This window comes from Tenrec ecaudatus, chromosome X (genome assembly GCF_050624435.1).
Source record: "Tenrec ecaudatus isolate mTenEca1 chromosome X, mTenEca1.hap1, whole genome shotgun sequence".
Classification (NCBI taxonomy): Eukaryota; Metazoa; Chordata; class Mammalia; order Afrosoricida; family Tenrecidae; genus Tenrec; species Tenrec ecaudatus.
In genome coordinates this window covers 14,007,458-14,031,181 of record NC_134548.1, presented here as the reverse complement: position 1 = coordinate 14,031,181, position 23,724 = coordinate 14,007,458, and the positions used below count along the sequence as shown (strand labels likewise).

General features: G+C 46.8%; 1 protein-coding gene across 1 annotated transcript in view; it reads right to left on the bottom strand.

The window, feature by feature from the left end:
- NHS (NHS actin remodeling regulator) overlaps positions 1–23,724 on the bottom strand; it is a 378,805-nt gene that overhangs the window by 43,113 nt on the left and 311,968 nt on the right. Inside the window, exon 2 of the mRNA XM_075538613.1 lies at positions 7,455–7,607. Within this exon, the coding sequence (XP_075394728.1) occupies positions 7,455–7,607 (153 nt within the window). The remainder of the gene's footprint in view (positions 1–7,454; positions 7,608–23,724) is intronic.

Below are 23,724 nucleotides of genomic sequence, written 5' to 3'. Positions count from 1 at the left end.
CTTGTTGAAGCCTCCTTGTTGTCTGATTTCAGACGGATCAAAGGTACGCTGGGAGCAGCTAGGAGACAATCGGATATGGGAGCAAATAGCCACAGCTTCCTCTCTGCAAACACATTGGGCTGCGTAGCTATCTCTCAGTGAGTCCCAAAGTGCACTGGTATCCCAAAGACCACCCACCCCACCTGCCCAAATCCAGCCCAGGCTCCAGCTCAGGGCCTGAAATCTCTAGTGACCCCGCACCCCTTTGTGATCACAGCACAAATCGGTACAGCAGACCCGCAAATCTGCCCTGTCCTTTAAACTCACGACCACTCAGCAGCACAGCTACAGGAACCATCGGAAGGCCCGTGTCTTTGGAGCAAGTAGGATGGGCCATCGACTTGCGCTAAAAATCTGAAGAGCCTCATCTCAACAGCCCCACAAAGGAGGCGCGAATGCAGGCCCTCTTCTGGAGACCCCTAGCCAGACTCAGGGAGGGGTAGAGCACTTGCTGAGCCATCAATAGTGCAGACTTGGCAACAGTACCCTGCTCTTGCCCTGGCTTCCTCCTAGAAGCACTGACACAACTTCTCTTGACACAAGACTGCCTTGGTCAGATGCTATTTGATGGCGGTCATATTTTTGTGCTTGGTGTTCCAGGCTCATAGAGGACCGATGTTCAACTGAGCACAACACTGTCCAGTTCTGTACCATCCTGTGCTGCAGCCACTGTGACAATCCACTGGATCTTCCGGATAACACGTGCCAAGTACTTGGGACCGAGTCTAGCTCTCCACACGTCTCAGGCCATAGTTCTTCCAAGCCAGTTTGATTTGTTCTTCTGGCAGTCTATAATATATTCATTCCTTCCCACCCCATGATGCAAAGACACCCATGCGCATGAAGTCTTCCTTCCTCATTGTCCTGCTTTCATGGACATATGAGGTCACCGAAAATATCATGCGTGGAGCCAGAGAAGCTTAGTCCTCAAAGTGGCATCTTTGCTTTCTAACACTTTAAACCCTTTGCAGCCGATTTTCCCAGTGGTATGCACCCCGTGATTTCTTGACTGCTGTGTTCATGGGTGTTGTTGACTGTAGATCCAAGTAAAATGAAATCCTGGACAACTTCAGTGTTTTCTCGGTGCTTGATCTCGATCCCCTTTGAATTCTTTGAACATGGCCAGTGCACTGTTGATTAACTGGAAGGCAGACAGCTCATATGACATGATTTTTCTTATCTGTGCTAGCAGACAGCGTCACATACTGAGCCTCTTAGGTGAGGTCAGCTGCCCTGATTACAAAAGAACAATCCTTCTATCGGTCTGCCTCTTCCAGTAGATGCTGGCTCCTGGAGGCAAGAGAAGACATGCCATGCAGTGTGCTGTCAAGAAATGTTTGCTGACTGCAAGAGGAACTAATGAATGCCTTTGTTAAAGTCTAGTCTTAAAATTGGAATGCCCTGTTTTTCTAATAGGCTTTGCTGTCCTTGTCTTCACTGTTTGTTCCTCTCCTGGGTCATCACAATGTTGGCCCCTTTCCTCTTTGTTCCGTTCAGTGTGCTGTCCTTGAAACTGTCACCGAGGACTCGTGAGCTTTTGCACTCCTCGCCATGTCTGATTTGACTGTCTGTGGGCCTCACTGCCTGGCCTTGGCCAACTACTTCTGACAAATGCCTTCCATGTCAGAGTGTCATCCTGTGGTCTGCCTCCAAGGCCATCCCCATTTTGGTACTATGCAAGCAAACGATGGACTTTCCAAGGTGGGCGGGCCATGAAAAGGTGTTTGTCTTCTTAGATGCAACAAGAAGAGCAGAGTACCAATGGCCCTGGTGAGGATGGGGGTGGGGGGGGGGAGAGGAGGAGTTGGAAGGGAGACATCAGCTCAATTTCCCACTCAAGTGCGTCCCTTCCACGCTTTTTTAATATATGAGGAGCTTTTAAAACATTCACGGGGAAATCGAATCCCCAAATAATATAATTTTCCCACATATTCTCAAAAGTCCCCTCGTAGTTCCCTCTTTGCACTGAACTGGTGGTAAGTGGGTGAACTGAACAACTCCCTGATGATAAAAAACAAAATCAAACAAAAAATTCACCGCCATTGAGTTGCTGCAGATTGGTAGTGACCCTACAGGACAGGGTAGAACTGCCCCTGTAAGCTTCGTAGACTGTAACTCTTCATGGGAGTTGGAAGGTGTGTCTTTCTCTCGGGGAGCTGCTAGTGGTTTCAACTTGGGACCTTAGGGTTAGCAGCTCAATGTAACCACTGCACCACCCAGGATCCCTGATGAGATATCTTATATTTCTAAGGTTGGTGGCACGGGTGGGCCCTTGGTCTAGCATCTGAGACGGCAGTAGCGCCTTGGTCCTTATTCCCTGGGCCAGCACCAGGTGGAAATGACCTCAGTCCTCCGGACTCATCTGTCTCCCTCACAAGACCAGGGATTCTGTATGGGAAGGCGCGAGATTTGATTGCTCTTTGAATCATAGGTGCAGCTTTGCCCCCAATACTGTTTGTTGAGGGGTGTGCTGTTGAGCCGATCTTGAAGGCAGCCAGTTTCTAGGGTCTAATCTCTGGCCCTTGCTCCTTTCCATGGGGCCTCACCCTGAGCTCTTTCTGGGGGCCTGTGCTTCATTACCTTCCCTCTGGGGGAAAGCTGGCATTTCCCAGTCATTCACATAGACAGCACACAGGGACTCTCATTGTGGCATTTGCTGAACAAGGCCGTTGAGTGAAAAGCCAAACAAATAAACAAAGCCCAAACCCTTGGTCATTAAGTTGACTCACAGTGACTCTCTAGGACAGAGTAGAACTGTCCCATGCGGTTTCCATGGCTATCCTCATTAGGGGAGCGGATCCCCCTCATCTTTCTCCCACCCAGTGGCTGCTGGGTGACTCTTTAGTTAAGTGACCAGGAACAGCAACATGCACTGCCGTCAAGTCCTTGCCAACACAGAGCGACACTTACAGGTCAGAGTAGAAGTGCTCCTTCCACAGTCTCATCTTTTCTCCCGCCAAATTGAATGGATAGGCAAGTGTTACTCATAGCCACCAGATGGCAGAAGTGGATTATTCTGACAAATACACAGCTAACCGACATTTGCGTGGACAAGGTTTTTTTGTTTTGTTTTTTAAGTGACTTTCTAATTTTTATTCTACACTGCATGTTTTTAATTCTATGATGCTTGTAATTCCTGTTTATGGCTCTCTGCAGTGCTATTAAAACGACTACACCCAAGATTTGCTATTGAGCCAACCATCACCAAGTTAGTCTGTGGAGGGCAAGAAACTGTCTTCCTTCTAAACTCTAGGAGGTCCGGTGTCTCTCTCTCTCTGGCCCAGAAGGAAGTTAAAGGAAAGTTAATATTGACACTTGCTGTTCTTCAGTTCTGCTAGTAAGTCCAAACTTGACAAAGCACTGGAAGCCGATAACTTACGAGCAGCTCCGTGCTTGCGGGTTGAATCTCTTACAAATCTAATCAGGGATGAATTACTCCTCATAAGAAAGGGGTGACTTACTCCCCATAAGAAAGTGGTGAAAATAATTACATCAAAAAGGCACACATTGCTCAAGCTCGCTAATGATGGGATGAGACCAAGCATTTAGTGAGAAGGGTCAGATCCCTCTGTCGTCATCCTGTTCCCTCAGCGCTCAACCAGCTGTCTGCAGTTCCACACACATGTATGCTGAGGGTCTCCTGTGGGTCAAGTTCATTCTAAGTGTTTTGGGGTGGGGGGAAGCAAGAAGATGTAGTTCTTGCCCATGAGTTACTCTTGATTCATGGTGGAAGACCGACTCATTAGTGACTAGTGGGTAAGGACACCCAGTGTGTTTGGCGAGTGGCACAAGGTAAGAGAAAAAGGAACGCGTGAAGGACGATGACTGGAAGCGGATTGGGGGTACCAATTCAAGGGAAGCTTTATAGCCAGCTTTAAGACTGACATGACCAATAAGTATGCCAAGGAGCTTTGGTGCCACAGTGGTTAAGGGCTTGGCTGCTAACCGAAAGGCTGGTGGTTTCAACTGGCCAGCTGCTCAGGGGGTGAGGGAGAACGGTGCGGCAGCCTGTGTCTATACAGATTCACAGCCTTCAAAGTCTACAGGGCAGTTCTACCATCCTACAGTGTCAGAACCAACTCACCTGTACCTGGCTTGGTTCTAATAAGAATGGCAGGACGCCTTCCAGGGGCTACTGATCGTAACTTCCTCTTCGCAGTGTGGCAGGGTCTGCCCTAATGACCCGAGGAAAATGTCTGAGAAACAGTCCTTTCAGTGATATCAGCGCTTTCACCCAAAGGGAAAGAGATTAGGTGTGAAGGAAAAGGTAGAAGCCGTACATATGTAGAAGAAAATAAAATGAAAACTGTTTGTTATTGTATTTCTGCATCTTCCTGATGACATTGGAATATTTTATTGGAATGTTACTACTTTGGCAAAATAGCATTTCTTTAAAGAGCATAGGCATTTGGGAACAAAGACATAAAATATGCAGGCACCATCTGTCTTACAGCAAAAAACCTACAGGCCCGAACCGCTAGCATGCCAACTTCTGATGTCCAATTTGGGGCGCTCAAAAAGGATGATTTCTAATTTTTAAGCCCTTGTCCTAATTAGAATTTTGTATTGTGGTTTGAATGAAAGTTTACGGAGCAAATTGGTTTCCCATTAAAAAAAATGTGTTGTGTTGTGTGACATTGATTGCAATTCCCACCAGAAAGCAGCCCCCTCCCCACTTGCTCCCTGTGTTTACCACTTGCCTTTATCTTTCCTTCCCCTCCCTTCTAATTAGACCAGTTTTAAGGCACTGAAAAGCAATCAGCCTAAGAAAAGGCTGTATCATTCACTTTGACTGATCTGAGCTCCGTGCCTCTTTCTCAGTACTGTGAGGCCAATTATATTGTGGTTTCGTCTTGTAGCACTGAGTCTGGCTCACAGTGACCCCATCGACAGCAGAACAAAAACATTGCTGAGTCCTGTACCACCCCAACAAACATTCCTATGTTTGGACCCGGGGTGGCAGTTACTATGTCTATCCATCTCATTGAGGGTCTTCCTCGTGAGTTTTCATGGACTCTTACCTTTCTCCGGCATGCTGACCTACAACAGGGACCCGTCTCCTGGGTCCCATGCCCAAAGTGAGTGAGATGAAGTCTCACCATGCGTGCTTTTGAGAGCCTTCGGAATATGCTGCTTCCAAGAGCAATTTGCTTATGCTTCTGGCAGCTTCCACCAACACCCTCCCTCAAAGGCATCGATTCTTCTTTGGTCTTTCTTGTTCATGTATACGAAATGACAGCCTGGCTCGGGTGACCTTTATCCTCCAGGTGTCACATTGGCTCTTTAACACTTTCTAGAGGGCCTTTGCAGCAGATGTACCCCCTGCCAGATGATTTTCCTGGGGCATAGGGTGTGGTGAGGAGGAAAACAGTTCGGAGGCCCACCCGAGTCATGGTCCATGTACCCTAAACTGCTGTTTGTGCTCCTAAGCAAGTTTCTGAATCTCTCCAAGCCTCCACTTCCTCGGGTGTGGAATGGAGACCTCGGACTGGTTCTCGGCCGGAGCAGGAGAGCCCCCCCGCCTAGTGGGTGGTTTAGGTTGTTAGAATGAGTGGCTAGAGCCAAGGACAGGAGCCATCATCCCTTCCAAGCAGGGAATGAATGGTCTTAGGCAATGAAGTTTCCCAGGGCCCATTTACAGGCAAATGTTCCAGCAGACATGCATATAGGGCAAAAGCCTAGAACTTCATTCCAAATCAATGTGGATTTTCTGTTCATTATAAACCAACTGCTTGTTGGGGCTCACTGTCCACATGTGCCAGCTCTATCAGTGGTTATGGTCGGATCCTTCTGTCCACCAGCTCCCTCATTTCCCTACCCTTGTTTGACCTGGCATCGGGTGGTCTTCACTCCGTAACCACCTATTTTCATAGGTGCAGGATCCTGACTGCTTCATCAGGTCTTTGCTTGTCGTGGTGTCTGGGCACTGGCATATTGAAATACTATTATAGTTTTAATAATTCCCTTGAAAGCTCTTTTTATTGTCTTATTAAGTTATAATACTATGTTAAAATTTATGTATTTGATATGCACTTCAATAATACTCATACTATAAATATTCTATATTCTACAGTATCTTCTATATAAGATACTGTAATATATTATATATAATATACCAATAGTATATACTATTTTATTTCTATAATTTACAGAATATAATAAAATTTGATCATCATTATAATAATGGAATCTCTGTTAAATTATATATAATATACAGATATATAAATATGCTATCATAATATTACAAATATATACCATATGAGAGTAAGTCAAAAGTATTGCTATTGGATTCCACCTCATACATGCACAGTTTATTCCAAGTAAAATGTGTGTAAATACATCTCTCCTATTATTGGATGGCTACAGACAAGTTCTCTCAGTAAGACACTTGTCTTCGTCTCTTAAGACAGGGCTTTCTACTCCTGTAAAGAGTTAGTCTTGGAAGCCCACAGGGATGGACAGTTCTACCCCGTCCTATAGTGTCGCTGTGAGTTGACATTGACTCGATGGCAGTGAGTTTGGGGTTTGGAGTAGTCGCCTTAGAATCCTTCCCCCCCCCCCCCCGCAAAGGCTCATTGAGACAGAGGCTTCGGAGGAGATCTGCCGGGCCAGTTCCAGTCAAGACAGAGAGGTCAGCTCAGAAGGTGATGGTGGCTGTTTTGTGAGATTCCTAAGGCGTCATCTTGATAAAATTGTCCCTAAGGACACAGGATGATCACAAGGGCTTAGGATGAGGAAGTTTTCAGAAAAAAAAAAGGTGAGATAAAGGGTAGGAAAGCTGTTCTGGGGAGTTGTTTTCTATCACACCATTGCACACCCCACCCCACCCCCACCCCCGCTCATTGTTCCAGGGCAGCCAGGGCTGTCCTAGGAGCAGTCTGTTGGGAAACCTTAGCACAGCCCACCCTACTGACCTGATCTTAGCCCTTCAGACTCGCTTTCATTCCTCAAACTGAAAAGAAGAAGGAAGAGGAGGAGGAGGAGGAGAAATAATCGGAGAATCCTGAACAGAAGCCCTCGAGGATGCCCCCACTGGCATTTGGCTGTGGTGTAAATGGTATACATCAAAGAGTGCAGGACTCTTCCGGGGACAGCTTACGGAAGTGGAAGGAAGCCCAGTCTGCAGCAGGGTAGAGACCTAGCTAGGACATAGTCAGTAACCCTAGATGTCCATTTCCAGGTTTGCTGAATACACGTTTCTAGTCTTTCATAGCAAGACTTTTGGGCTGACCCTCGACTACCGGCAGGCTCTGTTAGCTGTGATTTTCTTTGCAGGTAGGAAAAGGAGTGTTTTGAAGTCCTTGGTATCACAAACGGGGAGTGTTGGGACTGACAAGACAGAGAGTCTCTGGAAAAAAACCCCTTTGGGTTTTCTCCCAGGAGCCACAAAGCCCACCCAGCCCAGGGTGAGTCACCTCTGCGCAGGGCTTGCATGCTCTGCCTGGCATGGCGGTGTAGCTCCTCCACACAGGGCGGCCGGGTGGCCGGGACGAAGATGTTCCTCTGTTGGTGCCATGGGGCTCGGTAGTACACGCTCAGCTTACTTTCAGCGTCCAGGTTGGAAACCGCTGCAAGAGAAAGCGATCCAAACATCAGTGTCTTGACATTGGGCTTTTTTTCCCCTTCCTTCGGGGAGTTGTGCTGGGGGTGGAGTCTAAATGGCACCATAGTGCTGAGTTCACTTTAAGAATTGAGCCCCCCCCCCCACCACCACTGGAGAAAGGTTGGAACTTAACAATAGAGATCTCTACTAGCTCCGGTGGTAGTCCAGAAAGAGGGAGTTGGGGCTGCGCATCCTGCTTGCTAACAAAGCAGAGAAAAGTTCAAGGATAAGTCCAAAGGGCTGCCCTAGCTCCAGTCTTTAGGCCACAAGCTCTCAGGGTCAGAGTTAGACCCCTGTTCCTGAGGCCCACTGGGGCTCAAGCACATCTCTGACCTTCCCTGACCCAGTGTGTGGTCCCTGACTCCTGACCTCACGGTTGCTCCTCACACTGCCTTCCATCTCCCAACGTCAATGCCTGCCATCTTTCAAAGCACTGCCTCGGTTTCACCCAGGGGGAACACAGACATCAAAACAATCCTTTTGAGGGGGGCTGTGGGAGGTGGGGAGGAGTGTGGACTCCTGGACACATCTGAAAGGCTTCCTTCCCCCAAAGTGCTACATTTACCTACTGCTGTCCTCTCCTTGCGACAGGGAGCCAAACCATCTGAGAACCAACATGACCGCAGGCGTCTCAGACAAAATCTTTGGGACGCCAGCTCTGGGAAAGCGGAAGGGTTCTGTTTGGGAAATGACTGCACATAGAAATGCATTCACTCCTGGGCAGCCTGTCAGCCTCCCAAGGGGGTGAAAAGGCAGGGTCAGCAGTGTTCTCCAGCCCTTCCTTGATGGCAGAACGGGGCCCTCCACCTCCTCTCTTCTCATCGCCTCCTCATTCCACTTCTTGTCTGCTTCCCCCAGTGCCACTGGGGGGTGCTGTGCTCACCAACTTGCCCCTATGCCCCAAACAAGCCTTTGGTTCCCCTCTTCCCCTTTGCTTTGTGAAGTTCCATCTACCATCTCACTTGGTTTAAAAAGCCTTACATGGACGACGGCACTCTACAGATAAAGCAGAGAGACACAAGAACAAGAAGGAAGGTTGGTTTGCTAGACGGGAATAGAAGAAAGAAAACTTCAAAACACGCACAACCTTTCCATAAGAACCCCCTGCCCCCAATACTGCATCAAGGACTACTTATTTGGGGGTTTGGTTTTGAATGCTACCTTAAGTAGTGTGTATTTTCTAGAATAATGTGTCATGAGCACGAGAATTAAAGATAGAAACACAGATTTATTTCCACGGCGATGCAGAGAGGCAGGTGACTGAATAGGGCGGGCTCTTTCTCTGCCCTAAGCTTTAGCCCCTGCTCATGGCGGTTTCCCATCATCTGATAGCGGCACTCCATCCCAGGGTTTCTCCACCCAGACACCTGTGACATTCGGGCTGGGTAGCATTTTTTTGTTTGTCTGGTGGGAGTGTTCCTGTGCATTGATTGTATCTCTGGCCTCTCCCAACTAGATTTAAGTAGGACATAAGTTTATCTAGCGACAGTGCAAAATGTCCCCAGACATTGCCAGATGTCCCCTGGGGGAAAATTATACCAGCTTGGAAGCCATTAGGAAAATTGGAAGGAAATGCAGATTTGACCATTAGCTTTACATCTCCATGATCCCACTCCCATCTATCAAGAGGGGACCCCATTCACAAGTAGTCTGCAGTGAGTTTAATAATTCATCCATTTAGACATTAATGAGTACGGCGCTAACTACAAAATAAGGAATTACAATACAGTCCCTGAACTTGAGGACATAGAAACAAATATTAATGTGGCACAATATATATATAATGTGGCAAAGGCCATTCATAGGCAGTTGGCTGAAGAGTGGCCCCCCCAAAGACCCATGTCCCAATCCCTGTAATCTCTGAATGTTACCTAATATGACAAAAGGGACTTTGCAGATGTGATTAAATTATGGATCTTGAGATGGGGAGAATATCCCAAATTATCCAGCCTACAGGAGGGGCATAGAATCTGAGTTAACCAGAGGTGACATGACCATGGAAGCAGTGGGATCTTAAGGAAAGGCTGTTGGTCTTAATGATGGAAGAAGGAACCCACGAGCCAAGGGATGTGGGCAACCTCCGGAAGCCGGAAAAGGCAAGGAAACAAATTGCCCCACAGATCCAGCTCTGCAAACATCTTGACTTTAGCCCAGTGAAACTTATTGCAGACTTTTGGCCTCCAGAATTATGGAGGAATAAATGTAGGTTGCTTGAAGCCATGTATTTGCACTACTTTGTTATAGCAGTACCGGGAAAAGAATGCGCCGCGTGGGGATGAGAAGTTCAGAGCCTTAAATCAGGCCTGGTCATAAGATGGGTAACTGAGATGCACTCTGAGCCCCAGAAGTATTCCAAGGTATTCCAGGAAGGGTATCAAAGGATGACGTTGATTTTGCTGGAACATGGAGGAAGAATAAGGACTTCCAAGGAGGAAATAGAGATTGGTTTTGTCCACTGAGAGAATTGACTGTGTAAAGGCACAAAAAGAGGGGTGTAGCAAGCCTGTGGGCAGACTTAGAGCCAGGGGCAAAGGGGTATTGTCTTAGATACCTAAGTACAAAGATGCTGAAGAAATGGCACATGGACAGGGTCCATCTACTGCCTGACAGAACCTTCTGGGAGTACTGGGAAAGCTCTATAGCTGTGCTGTCCAACATTGGAGGCATTAGCCATAGTAGCTATTGAGCACTCGTGAGAGGGAAATGGAATTTCTCATTTTCTGTAATTGAAAATTTTAGAAAGCTCATTGTAGCTAGTAGCCCCATTATATTGAAAAGCTTAGTAACTCCAAAGTAAGTAGATGGTGATTTTTATTGTTCATTGCCAGGGAGTCCATCCCGACTGGGGGCAACCCCACATGTATAGAGCCCTTCACCATGATATTCTAATTGCTACAGGGCAGATTATTCCCTTTGATTGATGTCTACTCATTTCCAATGTTCAGAAAGACTTAAAATGCAAGGGCTACAAGTCCCGGGACTATCGCCCTGGAGAGAGGAGTGCATTTAGGGGGTCAACTAGCCATGGCTCCTCAAGCTTTGAATGGCGAGGAGCTCAGCTCCTTCTTGTTAGCTCAGTGTTGATCAGAAGAAAAGACTTCTCAGAAGTGCTAGACACCAACCCACTGGAGATTCCCTGAACCAGAATTCCCAGCAGAGAGGCCTGGTGGTCTGCCTATTTGATGAGTAACCCCCAGATTCATATCGTTTTCAATCATCAGGCACGTTTGAGAAACATACAATGTGCCGATCCAATGCCCTTTGGTTCTGGGCGACAACTGGGTTGTGATTGTGCCTGGAAGTCATGGATTGGGAGAGATGGCCCATAGAAATGAGACGCTCTATCTCATTTCTCTGTGATTCCCTAGGAGTGAGCCAAGCCGTCTGGACTCTGGAAACCCCAGTCACTTCAAGATTAGATCCCTCAATTGTCCATCCTTGCCTTTCTGTAAAAGGTAATCCTGAAGAATGAATCAACATCCCATGCAATCATGGTAGAGAAATTCAGCAAAATTTCGCTTTTCTTATCATTAAATATTATATCAGGTTATTTGGGGGGAGCTTTTTTGGGGGGTGCCTCTGCTTTGCTGGCACCCTAAACATGTTCTTACTGTGCCAAGTGGGCCATCTAACACTATTTCTGGACGGTTGAGCCCTGTGGCTGCTCAGGCCTGTGGGTTCCGAGGTGCAGAGACAGACACATACGTTCTGACACGAGCAGCCAAGTCGCTGTGCCTGGGATGAGCTTGCAGTGACAGCCTTCAGTGTGAGGAATCCTCACGTCTCCCCCTTCAAGATTGCTTTCTTGATCTGCTTAGCGGCAATAACGGATTTGGGCCACGCATTAGCAGGTGAACATTTCACTCATCAGTAGCCACCATAGTGTTTATCGCTTAGACAGGGCAGGAAAGGCAAACTCTTTCACGCCTCTGCCCTTTTGGCTATTGAGCATTCACTAGTCTTATGTGTCCACTGGAGGCAGACAGACAGGCCCAAATGGAGCTCTTCCAGGGAAAACCGTCTCATTTTCGTTCTTCAAAAGAAAGCGATTCCTTCTCTTAAATAACAGCTCAAGCAAAGCTGCAAGCTTGTAGTACTATTGCCATTGCGGAGCTGACTGCATTCTCAGGTTCCCTCTGTCCCCAACCCCCTACGTCCCCCTTTACAGTTTCACTGCGCATGAGCAGGCTGAGGACCCTCGGTCATGTTTGTTCTCATAAAAATGGCACAAGGGCCAAGTCTGGAGCTGTCTCCTCTGCTTATGTCAGTCCATTCAAGGGCGCCTCTATGATAGGCAGAATTCTAAGCTGTCCCCCAAGTTTCCTGACCCCTCATGCACACACCCGGCAGAATGCTCTCCCCTGTAGTGTCCCTGGGGCCTGTGGATTCTGTTTTGCCACACAGCAAAAGAGATTTTGAGTCTCCTCCTCCGTCACTTTGTCACCTTCCCCCCTCTGTTCCTGCTCCCCAAAGAAGGGGCAGATGATGCTAGAGAGTCCACAGGGCAGTAGGGTTGCCAATCCCATGTCTATCCTTAATAGCCAGAGAAAGGCTACGCACCATATCCCTTCTACCCTCCAAGCCTGTACGCGCTTACAGAGGCTAGGCACATGATGTTCATCACATGAAGGTAACCTTACACAACCCCCAAAGGAAAGTGCTATCCCCAGGTTACAGCGAAGGAAATGGAGACGCTGAGAGAGCACATACATTTCCACAAACACACACCTGGTGAGAGGAGATCTGGGATTAGAAACCTTACCTGCTTGGCTTCTAAGCCACTGATGCGGCCCAAATCAATATTGACATGAGCATGCTTAAGCTCCGGTTGAGAAGGGGGTCCCATGTGTCACATTAAGAAAAAAAAATCTGGTGTTGGTGGAGTTGATTTTGAATCAAAGCGCTCCAATTGCACCGAGTAGAATTTTCCCATGGGGTTTCCTAGGAGTCGATTGCCAGGTCTTTCTCCCATGTAGCCACTGGATGGATCCCAATCGCCAATCTTTCAATTAACAGCCAAGCGCCTATTCGCTGCCCCCCCCCCGAATTCCTTCTCACTTGCTGGCAGCTCTGTTACCCATAGACCAAAAAATTTCCAGACTCCCCCCCCACCTGCCCTCTAGTTAATTCGGACTCACCGAGACCCTGGACGGAGTAGAAATGCCTGTTCATTGTCTCCTGTCCTTGACAGCCTCTAACCTTGCCTCCAGCTCCCCACGTCCCTCCTTCCTTCTCCCAGGTCCTCAGGAATTTGAGAGGGGACAGGTGTCCGCTGAGTTCAAAGAATGAATGATGCCTGTGGCGAGCATTCAAATCCTGTTCCGGTGACTCAGTGATGGAATGCCTACCCCTGTAGGGGAGAGGAGGCATTGGAGGCCACCTTCTTAGAGTCTCTAAAGGACAGACCTCCCACAGACTCTTGTCACACAGCGTTCTTACCCAGAAGACATCCCTACAAGCCACCCATTCTACTGCTCTATGACAGGAAGCCCTGAGGATTGTGCAAGTCTATTCCTGTATCGATGAACATCTGAAATCGTACCACAAAATTGCAGGAGGTTAGCTTCCTGGCCCTTGCTAGGAAGAAGCCAATCCTTGGCAGCAAGCAGCTTGGTAAGCAAAGGAGAAATCTACTCAGTACCACCAATTGCCCAAAGGACAAACAAATCGTTCTTGGAAGAAGTATGAACAGAATGCTCAAGACATGTCTTGCATACTTTGGACATGTCGTCAGGAGAGACCAGTCCCTGGAGAAGGACACTGTGTTAGGCTGGTTGACTAGAGAAACAAATGCAGTGAGATGACTAGGTGTGTAAGGGAAAAAAAAAACACCTTTATATCGAGAAGTCATCCAATATCAAGAAAGCATCCCAGCCTAGTCCAACTCAAGTCCAGAAATCTGATACTAGTGCATAAATCTCTCTTTAGACTCACAACGTCACAGGCAATGATGCAGATTGCAGGAAGATCACAGGCCGGTGGGTTCAGAGCCACGTGGAGGCAATGTCGGTGAGAACATGGCAAGACTCAGATGGCGCTCAGGGTGGTCAGCAAGCAGGAAGGTGAAGGTACCTTTAGGGTCAGTGGCAAAGAGATGGGGAAGTTCCCCAGGCCCTCCTTATGAGAAGGTCACACCCACAAGGAGACACCATCAGGCTGTGGCCTCAGGTTGAATAACACCCCTACACGTTTATATACTTTCAAGTTGACATAAAATTATGGAATTGCCACAGACATCACGCTTGGTTAAGTTAAGAGGCAGTGACAAAGGGGCAGGCTCTCAATGGCATGGATTGACCCAGTGGCTGCAACAATGGGCTCGGGCCTAGGGAAAATGGTGAGCATGGGGCAGGATCGGGCTGTGTTTCGTTCTGTTGTGCTAGGGTAGCGATGAGCCTGAACCAACTCAATGGCATCAGATAACTCTGTTGCTGGTGCCAGAGTTCTAAGCTCTGATGGGAGAATGAGAAAGGGATTTCACCAAGGGAAATCATTCCTTCCCTACTGTCCTTCCTTCTTTGGAAACCAATCCCTTGTCTACTTGGTTGGCAGCCTGGAGAAGGAATCAGGGTAAGGTATAAGTGGAGGAAGGACCATTAAGACCTTTGCCACCTGTGGAGTAGCTCAAAGCCAGAGTCAGGCTCCTAGAAGACTGTCTTTTGAACTACAATGAATTCAGATTTGTTCCTATTGTGGACAATGCATTTCATGGTCACCCCCTCAGCAGCAGAAAAGAACCTAGTGGCTGCCTGACAAACATCCAGTACCTAGAGACGAGGAGGACATGACTGTGTGTTTATTTTCCCACTAAAAGAATCTAGAGTATTACCCCCAGAGAAATAGTGTGTCCAACTTCTGCAATAAAATGATGCCCTGGAACAAGAGGATAAGTTTGCTATTACTGCTGTGGGGGGTAGCTGTACCAATGACTCATATCCTGTGAAAAAACTAGTAGAAGCCTCATTGCGTGACTTTGAACAAGGACTCAAGGGCCTCCCTAGGACCCATGTTCCATCTTTACAAAGGAGGGGGTTGGACTTTCTGACCACTCCAGCTTTTGATGCCTCTACTTTCTATGGGTGGGGGAAGGGGGAGGACACCCTGGGCTCTGGCGTCAAAAAAGATGGGGATGCGTGCCCATCAGCTACTGCCATTCGCTGCAGTGTGACGTCGCCCAAGTGACTGACCTCTTTGGGTCTCTGTAAAATGGGGATCACAAGGCCTCCGTACACTGGGTCTGAGGAATCTCTAAAATGGTGAAGTACTTGGCATGTCAACACACCATAAATGTAGGTTCCCTTTCCTGCACAAGACTCCCAAGAGGCCCGGATGAGGGTTCAAGGTCAATGGAGGAAAAGTGTGAAGCTCTCAAAGTTTCCTGGTTTTGCTTTGTTTTTCCTGTCTTCCTAGTGGTTGAAGTGTAAACACAGGCAAGGACCTTCGAGATTGTACTTTGCAGAGGTGGGCGGGGAGGTTTCTTAGAATCTGGAAACTGGAAAGAAAGCTGCCGCAGGTGGGGAGCCTGTGACTTCCCTAATCTCTGAGATCAGTTGACTAGGGCCGCATTCAGTGTGAGGAGCTGGAGAGCCTAATGCCCAGCTACTGTCAGAGGAGAGGCACTTCCCATTCTCTTTGGCTGCCATTTATAAGTTACTTGTTTCTCTTCAGGTGATTCGGCCGCCATGTTCAACACCGTGCACTTCCTAGAGAACATAAGCACAGTCATCTGTCACAGCTCAGCTATGATTTTAAGAAAATTCCTTCAGGCATCTAGCAGAGTCATTGGATGCTACAGCTGCGAGGGACCTCAGAAATTATGGAGTTCAATGTTTTTCCAAACTGCAGGGCATGACCCATTAGTGGATTGTGAAATCCATTTAGCAGGTCAAGACTAGCATTTTTCAAACAATGAAACAGAATACAGTAGACTAGAAAATAGCACAGTGCTTTGCACATAGTATTGCTTTGTGTTTCTGTCACATGTGCGCATGGATAGGATTTGCAGGTGTGTGTGTATACAAAAACATCTTTATGGCTGTGGGTAGAGGTCACTACACAGTAAAAAAGCAATTGTTTTAGGGCACACCTTTCATGTGCTGTTAAGGAAACTGAGATTCAGAGAATTTGATACAAGATCACCGAACTGGGCGTGGGCCGAGGCACAAAGTCTCCTGGCTGCGGGTTCTTGTACCTCCCTTTGCAATCCCCTCCACTGATGCCAACCAGCTGCCTGGCTTCTGCACTCTCCATTTCTCTCCCGCATAGGTGCTCCCTGGGCATCTATCAGGCCTTCCTCCACTTCTGACCAGAGAGACCAGTCATTTTCTTTTAGGATTCCAGAAGCACTTCAGGCCTGTGACTGACCTGGCTACAGGAGTCTGGGTGCCTGAAGTCTACAGCTGATAAGAGGTACTATCTGGAAGGTGCTATGACTGCAAGAAAAGGTGGTGCTCAGGTCACCAGAAAACAAACAAACAAATGATGAGCCATTTTGAGGTTTGGAGCGTCCATGTCATCATGGAAAAAAGATGTGGATAGAAAACCATTGTTACACTCAGGAGAAAACACTCCACCCCCTTTCTCCTTCCCATTAAAGATGCAAAGCTGGGTAACACGCTAGGACAGATTCCCACGGGTATTCAATATAGGAAACATCTGTGCTCCTATCTTCTCCTCGACTCTGTCCCTTCCACTTTCTTGGCTTTCTAGACCAAGCAACCTGGAAGAGACTTGGTTTGGGGGACAAGAAGAGCTCAGTGGAGTTAGCCTGGTTGACCTTTGCCCCTAGATGCCTCCGCCACTTGCCACCTAGCCATTCTCCACTACTACCCTGGCCTCCCTCCAGGCTAATGTGGTACGTGCTTGTTTGTGGTCATTACCGTCCACCTCAGAAGTACTATCTTGCCAGGTACGTATCCCTTAGCGCTACATCCAGAGAACCCTGACAAGAGGGGTAATGCTATATCCCAGGCACTGTCCCAAGGAAGGGCTTATCAGAAATGTGCTTGAGTCTGTCGTGCTGGACACTGAGTCTGGTGACGTTTGGCAGGGAAGTAAAATGTATGTAAATAGCTCGAGCCAGGCTTTGTACCAACGCTGGGTTTCATTTATCCACAGACTTCCAGCAGAGGACGTTTGGGTGAGAGAAGCAGAAGGGAAGGATATAATCCCAGAGAGATGGGACACCTGTGAAGACCTAAAGGTCTTTTAGAAGACCCTTTGAGAAGCGGTCCTGATTTAGGACTCACTTGGTTATAAAGCAGAAATATTTACTAGATCAATCCTAGGAGTCTGGTTCCCCACTCACACCCATCCACTCTGGGTTCTGAACCAGGGGCACACAAATACCCAAGCCAGAGTTCCTTTTATTCAAGTTCTTGCAGTCTAGCGCTCATTCATTCACGCACATATTAATCAAGCAGGGCTACACTGACTAAAGCCCACACACTCCCTCAGTAAAGTGTTTCCTAAAGGTTTCACCTCCTACTTGCATTTTCAAAAGTAACAGATATTTGTGGAAATTTCAAAAATATCTAAAACACCAAAAGGAAAGCCTGCCTCCCCTATTCGGTTGCTAGTTTCTTTCCAAGCTGGTGGTGTTTTTTCGTTTGCACTTTTATATAATTAAGATAGAGCATATGTTGCTTTATATCTTGCTTTTTAAAAAAAATAAAAGCACTTTCCCTTGTGGATCAACACTCCTCATATCATTCTGCTTCAACATGACTAAATCGTGATTCTATCATCGTCAATCCCAATGGTTCTCACCCTTCCCCATGCCGCGACTCTTTCATACAGCTCCTCCTGTGATGGTGACCCCCCCACCCCGAACCATCAAATTATTTTCTTTGCTACTTCATCACTGTCATTTTGTTACAGTGATGTTTTCTGATGGTCTTAGGCGACCCCTGTGAAAGGGTCGTTCGACTCCCCCAAAGGGATCGTGACCCCCAGGTTGAGAACCTCTGGTCTGTCCCAAACATATATGATTGTGGATCTTAGGTACTGTTGAGTGGGCTCTGAGTCCTACTAACCCGACGTACAACAGAATGAAGCACGGCCAGGGCCTGACCCAGCCTCACAATCGGGACTCTGTCTGAGCCTATTGTTGCAGCTGTTGCATCTGTTCATCTCGCTGTGAGCCTCTTCTATGTTACGGATCCTCGTCTTGACCAAGCATCCTGTCCTCCTCCAAGGACCCGTCTCTCCTTATTACATACCCAAATGGCTTGCCATCTTGGAATTCTAGGGAACACGCTGGATATTATGTCTGTCTTCTGAAACAAATGGGTTCATCCTTTTGGTATGTCATGGCATATGTAATATTCCTCACCAGCACTATAATTCTGTGATAGTTAAATAATCGTTTGTCACTTTGAGGATTACGAGTGAAAGGGTGAAGTGTAGTCTGTCAATCAGATCATACATAGCCAATGAAGCCTGTGTGGGCATGGCCTTCTCCTGAGAATTCTGGGAATTTCCTGGACTTCCTCCTTGGAGGCAGGAGATACCTCTCTCTCTTATTCACCTCTCTCTCTCTTTCTGTTCACTCCCTGGGAGCATTGCAGCTGACAAGACACATGGAACTACACAAATGCCCTGAGCTGGAGAAGCCACATGGATCTACCCTGATGTAGCTCTGGGAACTGGAGGAGCCACATAGTGACCTCTGCCAGTGCTGAGATGCTTCTACCACCAATGACTTTGCACCCACTGGCCTGTGATCTTCTTGTACCCAGCATCATTGCAGGTGTTTCCTGAGTCTGAAGAGGACTTCATAGATTGGTATCAGGCATATGGGTTAATATCGGACTTAAGATATTGGACTGGACTGGGTTGAGATGTGTTATTAATGTGCACCTACCCTTTATCTAAAACTCTCTCTTATACATATATGAGTTTCTATGGATTTGTTTCTCTCGCCTACCCGAACTGACACAAATTCAAAGGCATCGATTCTTCTTTAGTCTTCCTTATCCCTGGTCCAGCTTTCACATGCGTATCAAGAAACTGGAAGCAACATGGCTTGGGACAGGGACACCTTAGACCTCACAGTGGCAGCTTTCTTTTCTAGCATTTTAAAGAGGCCTTTTGCTGCATATGTGCCCAAGGCGACACACTGTCATTTGATTTCTTGCCTGCTACTTCTGTGGGCATTGAGTGTGCGTGTACATAAACTGAAATCCTTCATAATTTCAAAATTTCTCCCATTTATCATAATGCAGCTTACTGGCCCACTCTTGAGGATTTTTGTTTTATGCTGAGGTATAATTCACATTTCAGCTGAAGTGCTGCTGCAACCATTTTTTAATTATCTGCAGCACAATTTTACTTGCCTGTGATATTATTGCTGTTATACCATAATTTCTGCGTTCTGGTGGATTTCCTTTGGAAGAAGGGGCATGTCTTCATTATCCCATGCTAGTATAACAGAAATACCACAAGTGGATGGTCTTAACAATAAGAAATAGATTCTTTCACAGTCTGGGAGGCTACAAGTCTGAATTCAGGGTGCCAGCTCTACAGGAAAACTTCCTCTCTCGGCCAGTTATGGGAAATGGCCTGGTCTCTTTTCAACATCTGTGGGCCTGGTGTCCATTGGAGATCTCCATTGCTTTGGTGTAAAGCTTTCCTGGGTCTCGGAAGTTCTTAGCACAGGATCCCAAGAGATAAAAGCAGAGAGAGGTGAGAAGAGCTAGAGACATAAGTACCACCAAGAAAAAAGAGCTAGCTCTTCTCACCTCTCTCTGCTTTTATCTCTTGCAAGATAAAAGATGATGCAGGTCATACTTCAGGGAAAGTGCCTTACATCTGATCGAGGGGAGGCTGTGACCCTGTTAGGGGTTTCTATCCCATTTCAACACTTCCTCATTAACACTGCAAGCATAACATGCTTTTTAACATAACTTAATCCTATCTTACTTACAAACAGAGGGGAGGATTTACAACATATCACAGATGGAGGATAATTACATCAGATCATATCATGGGGCATGATTACACACTTGACAAAGCATGATGAAGAATGGCTTAGCCAAATTGCCACATATATTGGGGGGGGGCATAATTCCCAAGGGACAGGGCACACAGATGAATCTCTTCCAGTTGATTTGCCTGATAGCTGTCTTCCAAATTTCTTAGCATGGATGAGTGAGTGCTGTCGGTGTTGCACCCGTGCGTTCAGAAATCTCATTTGGTATTCCCCAAAGGTAAAACTCCTGAAGAGAAAGATAAAACTTGATCTTTCAGGAGAGCAGAATGGAGATAGTTAGGAAACACTCCCAAGGTTCAGAAAAGAGGTTACAAATAAAACCCATTTGTGTGTGGCTCACCAAACTGTTTTTCACTATTTGCCAAGAATTACATGCAGTTGACTGTAGGAAAGACCATGAGTGCCTTTCTTGAGCTGCCTTGGTTCCTTGAAAGCACATTCCTCGTAGAAACCTAGAGAGGAAAGTAGGCACCTTGCCCACAGAGATCGCTGTGATGGATTGCAGTTCCTTCACTTCAGCTCTGACTACAGATGTGAGGTCAAGAACACGGGTGGGCACCCATGGCATTCCATGGAAGAGAGAGGTTTTACAGTGGGAAAAACCAAGTGAAAATTGTTCTGTGCAGGAAACCATGAACCTAAGAAGAAGAGGATTCTGCATTCCAATATGATTCTCTTGGGCAGATGCCCTCGGTATGGTGAAATTGTGAAGCAGTCAGACAAGTAGCACATCGTATCCAGTTATATATGCTAATAAATATCTTCTCCTAGATAGAGGTTATTCTCTTAAATTTTGCTTAGAGATCATCAATGACAATGGAACAAAATAAATACTTAGGACAGGTCCGCTGTAGTACCGCCACTGCACTTACTGAGAATTATGACTTGCTAATTAGTATCTCTGTAGGTAGAGGAGAGGTGCTGTCCTTTATTGGGCCAACCAAAGAGCTATAAATACATTAGCCTCTGAGCCAAAAGGCATTCCTTTCCCAGGACCTTTCCACCCTGAACGTCTAGATATTTATAATGAGTTCCGTGCCATCTCTAAAAGGCACAGCGTGAGCTAGGTGAGTGGGGAATACTGAATGCACAGCATGTGAAATCTAGAGTCAGAAAAGATGGGCAAGTCGAGGTGAGTTCAACCTGCGGCTATGCTGAGGGGAAGGCCTGCTTTCCTTGGGCGGTGGTGCTTCCTCTTTAGCTGCCCATGGAAGGCAGTCCCACAGACTCCAAAGGAACGTTTTCATTTTCCCAGAACAGACACTGAGGAAACAATCCAGGGCAAGTGATGTAGGAGGTGAGCCGATGGAGATAGCAGTAGGTAGAAGCGGGGAGTGAGAAAGGGAATGAAAGACAGATGCTGTCACGTGAACTCGGAGTGGAGGCAATCCTATCCAAGTACAGAATAGAACAAAATGCTGTCCAAGCCTGTGCCCAGCTTCATGATCATTAGCAAGGTGAAGTCCATAGAGGTGGCTATTGTGTCAAACCAACTCGTCGAGGGTTTGCCTCATTTTCACGGACCGTTCTAGTGTTTAGTCTTTTATGGTGATGTGAGCAAAATAATCGAGCCGATGTCATCTCCTCTTCTTCTTTTTAAAAAAAAAATTTTGTCATCTCTTCTAAAGAGCATTCTGGCTCTACAAGTGTTTTTTTCCCCTAGGGCTGATTTGTGTCTTCTTTTGGAAGCCTACAGTATATTCAATATATTTTGTCAACACCAAAATTCGAATGCATCAATTCTTCTGTCTTACAGCTTTCACATGCAAGGGAGGTAATTTATAAGATCAGGGATTAGCCTGAGCACACCTTAGTCACCAAAGTAACATCTTTGCCAAAGCTATATGGATTTGACTTCCTGACTGTTACTCCCACGGACATGCTGCTCAGCTACTATCACTAGGGACAACTGAGGCTAGATCCCATTGGAAGCAGTTAGGAAGCACACACCTTCGAAGGAATTCGGGTACTTATCTACCATATCCCAGCAGTCCAGCAGGAAGCCTGATGGCACAGTGGGTTACCGGTTGGGCTGCTAACCTCAAGACCAGCAGTTCGAAACCACCAGCCACTCCAAGGGCGAAATATGAGACTTTCTACTCCACAATGAGTTATAGTCTCAAAAACCCACGGGGCAATTCTACCCTGTCTTATAGGTTCACTATGAGTCAGAACAGACTCAATGGCAGTGACCATAGGGTCACTGTGAGTTGGAATTGACTCAATGGCAGTGAGTTAGATTTCTTTTTTTAGTTAGTCCCATCAGCCATTGGTTGAAGGCTGCTGAGGCAGCCAGGTGTGGCTTCCCTGATACTTCTAGAAAAGCAAGTTCTAAGGGCAGAGAAAGCCTTTAGTCAAGTATTCAGGTCCTGGGAGGTAGAGTCGAACTGCTGCACATAGGATGAGGAAATATGGGCAGAGCACCAGCAGTCTTGGAGTTGGTTTTAGGAAGGTAACCCTTATGGCATGTGCATTTCAAATGAGGATTTCTTGATTGTGCACTTGGCTAGATTCTGCAGTTCTCCAATATGAAAGTAGCTCAAAATGGATCTGCTGCCAACCCCACCAAGTGGAGAATCCTAGTCAAACAGCTCAGGATCCTGGTTGGAACATTAGCTGGGAGGGCCCTGGCTGGAGCCCTGGCTGAGTCTGAGACTGCACCTTGCTGGGACATGAACCAGGCACTCGGGTTCTTCCCAGGCCTTGCCTACATTGGGGCATTCAGCAAGTCACCGGAGCTCTTGAGGTCTGTTTCCTCCCCTGTGGGAATTTCACGGATACTCAGCTAGCCCAGGTTCATAGTGTGCATGTCCTGACCCCAGACCTGGAATCAGTCCTTTCTCTGAGAGGTCCTGCTTCCTTTCAGAGATACACAGAGTTTGGAGACCACAATCCGCATGCTAAGGGGCATTCAGTGTTGCAAAGTTGCCGTTGATGCTAGACTTTCTTAGTAGGAGAGTTTTAGGAGGTAAATATAAATAATCACTTCAACGGCCATTTCCAATTCAAAGATAAGATTAGAGGCTTTACTTTAAAGTCTTTGACTTTACATTTGATCTCGTTTCTCATAGGCTGAAAACCTTGGTTCCTAAAAACAGTAACACAATTATTTACTCAAAATGACTACTATATAACAATGGAACTTTAGCTTTCTTGTGGTTTTTCTTTTGCCTTTCGGATATGTTCTACTACAGATGTACAATAACGTGTACTTTGTTTTAAGGTCATTATGACACAATTGAAAGGGTTGAATAGGATGCTTGCTAAGGCCCTGAATGTTCCCTTGGGTATCTAAAGTGAGGAAACTATGAGAAGCTCCAATCTCCCAGACCCACCCCATTCAGGTACCTTAGTTCATAAATACCTAAAAACCCACCTAGAGTTCTTGCATTCTTTATTTACAGTTGGTTTGAGAAAAATTTACAAACCTTCTTGTCCTTCACACTCATCTGACCCCCCTGCCGCAGTATTTAGAACAGTAGGCGTTCCTCCTCTATCCTGCTGTCTTTCCTGTGCACTCTGCCACTGGCCCTCTGAGAAGCTAGTGTGGCTTTGTTGGGTAACAGCCCAGGGAAGCCCACAGTGTGATGAGGAGAGCCTTTGATCTGCAGAAGACTTGAAAATTCGAGCCTGGAGGTCTTGGCATGTATCCCAGAGATCAAATACATATGTTGCCACCTACAGGGAAAAGGGAAATTGCAATGGCCTTCTTGAACCCAGAGTTTCTAATGGAAACTCCACAAGCAGCGGCAGGACCTACTACAGATCACAGGCTCCTCCAAAGCTCTGAATCCCTTCCCTGGAGATTTCACCACCCAGAATTTGGCTGAGGGGACCACACTTTGGAGTCAGATAACTTCATCCCTAAATGATGGCGAATGAGCCCACATGCCACCCAATCCTACGCTGAATCATAGGAAATTGACAATTTTGCAAGTCAAAAACATTTGGATACTAGCTATTTTGTATGATTCAACGTATAGCTTGTAAATAAGCAAATGAAGGTTCAGAACCTTAATGGTCTTTCCAAACAGGTAAAAGACACGTCATCTCTACCTGCTCGAATTGGAGAACAGACACATAGAAGGAA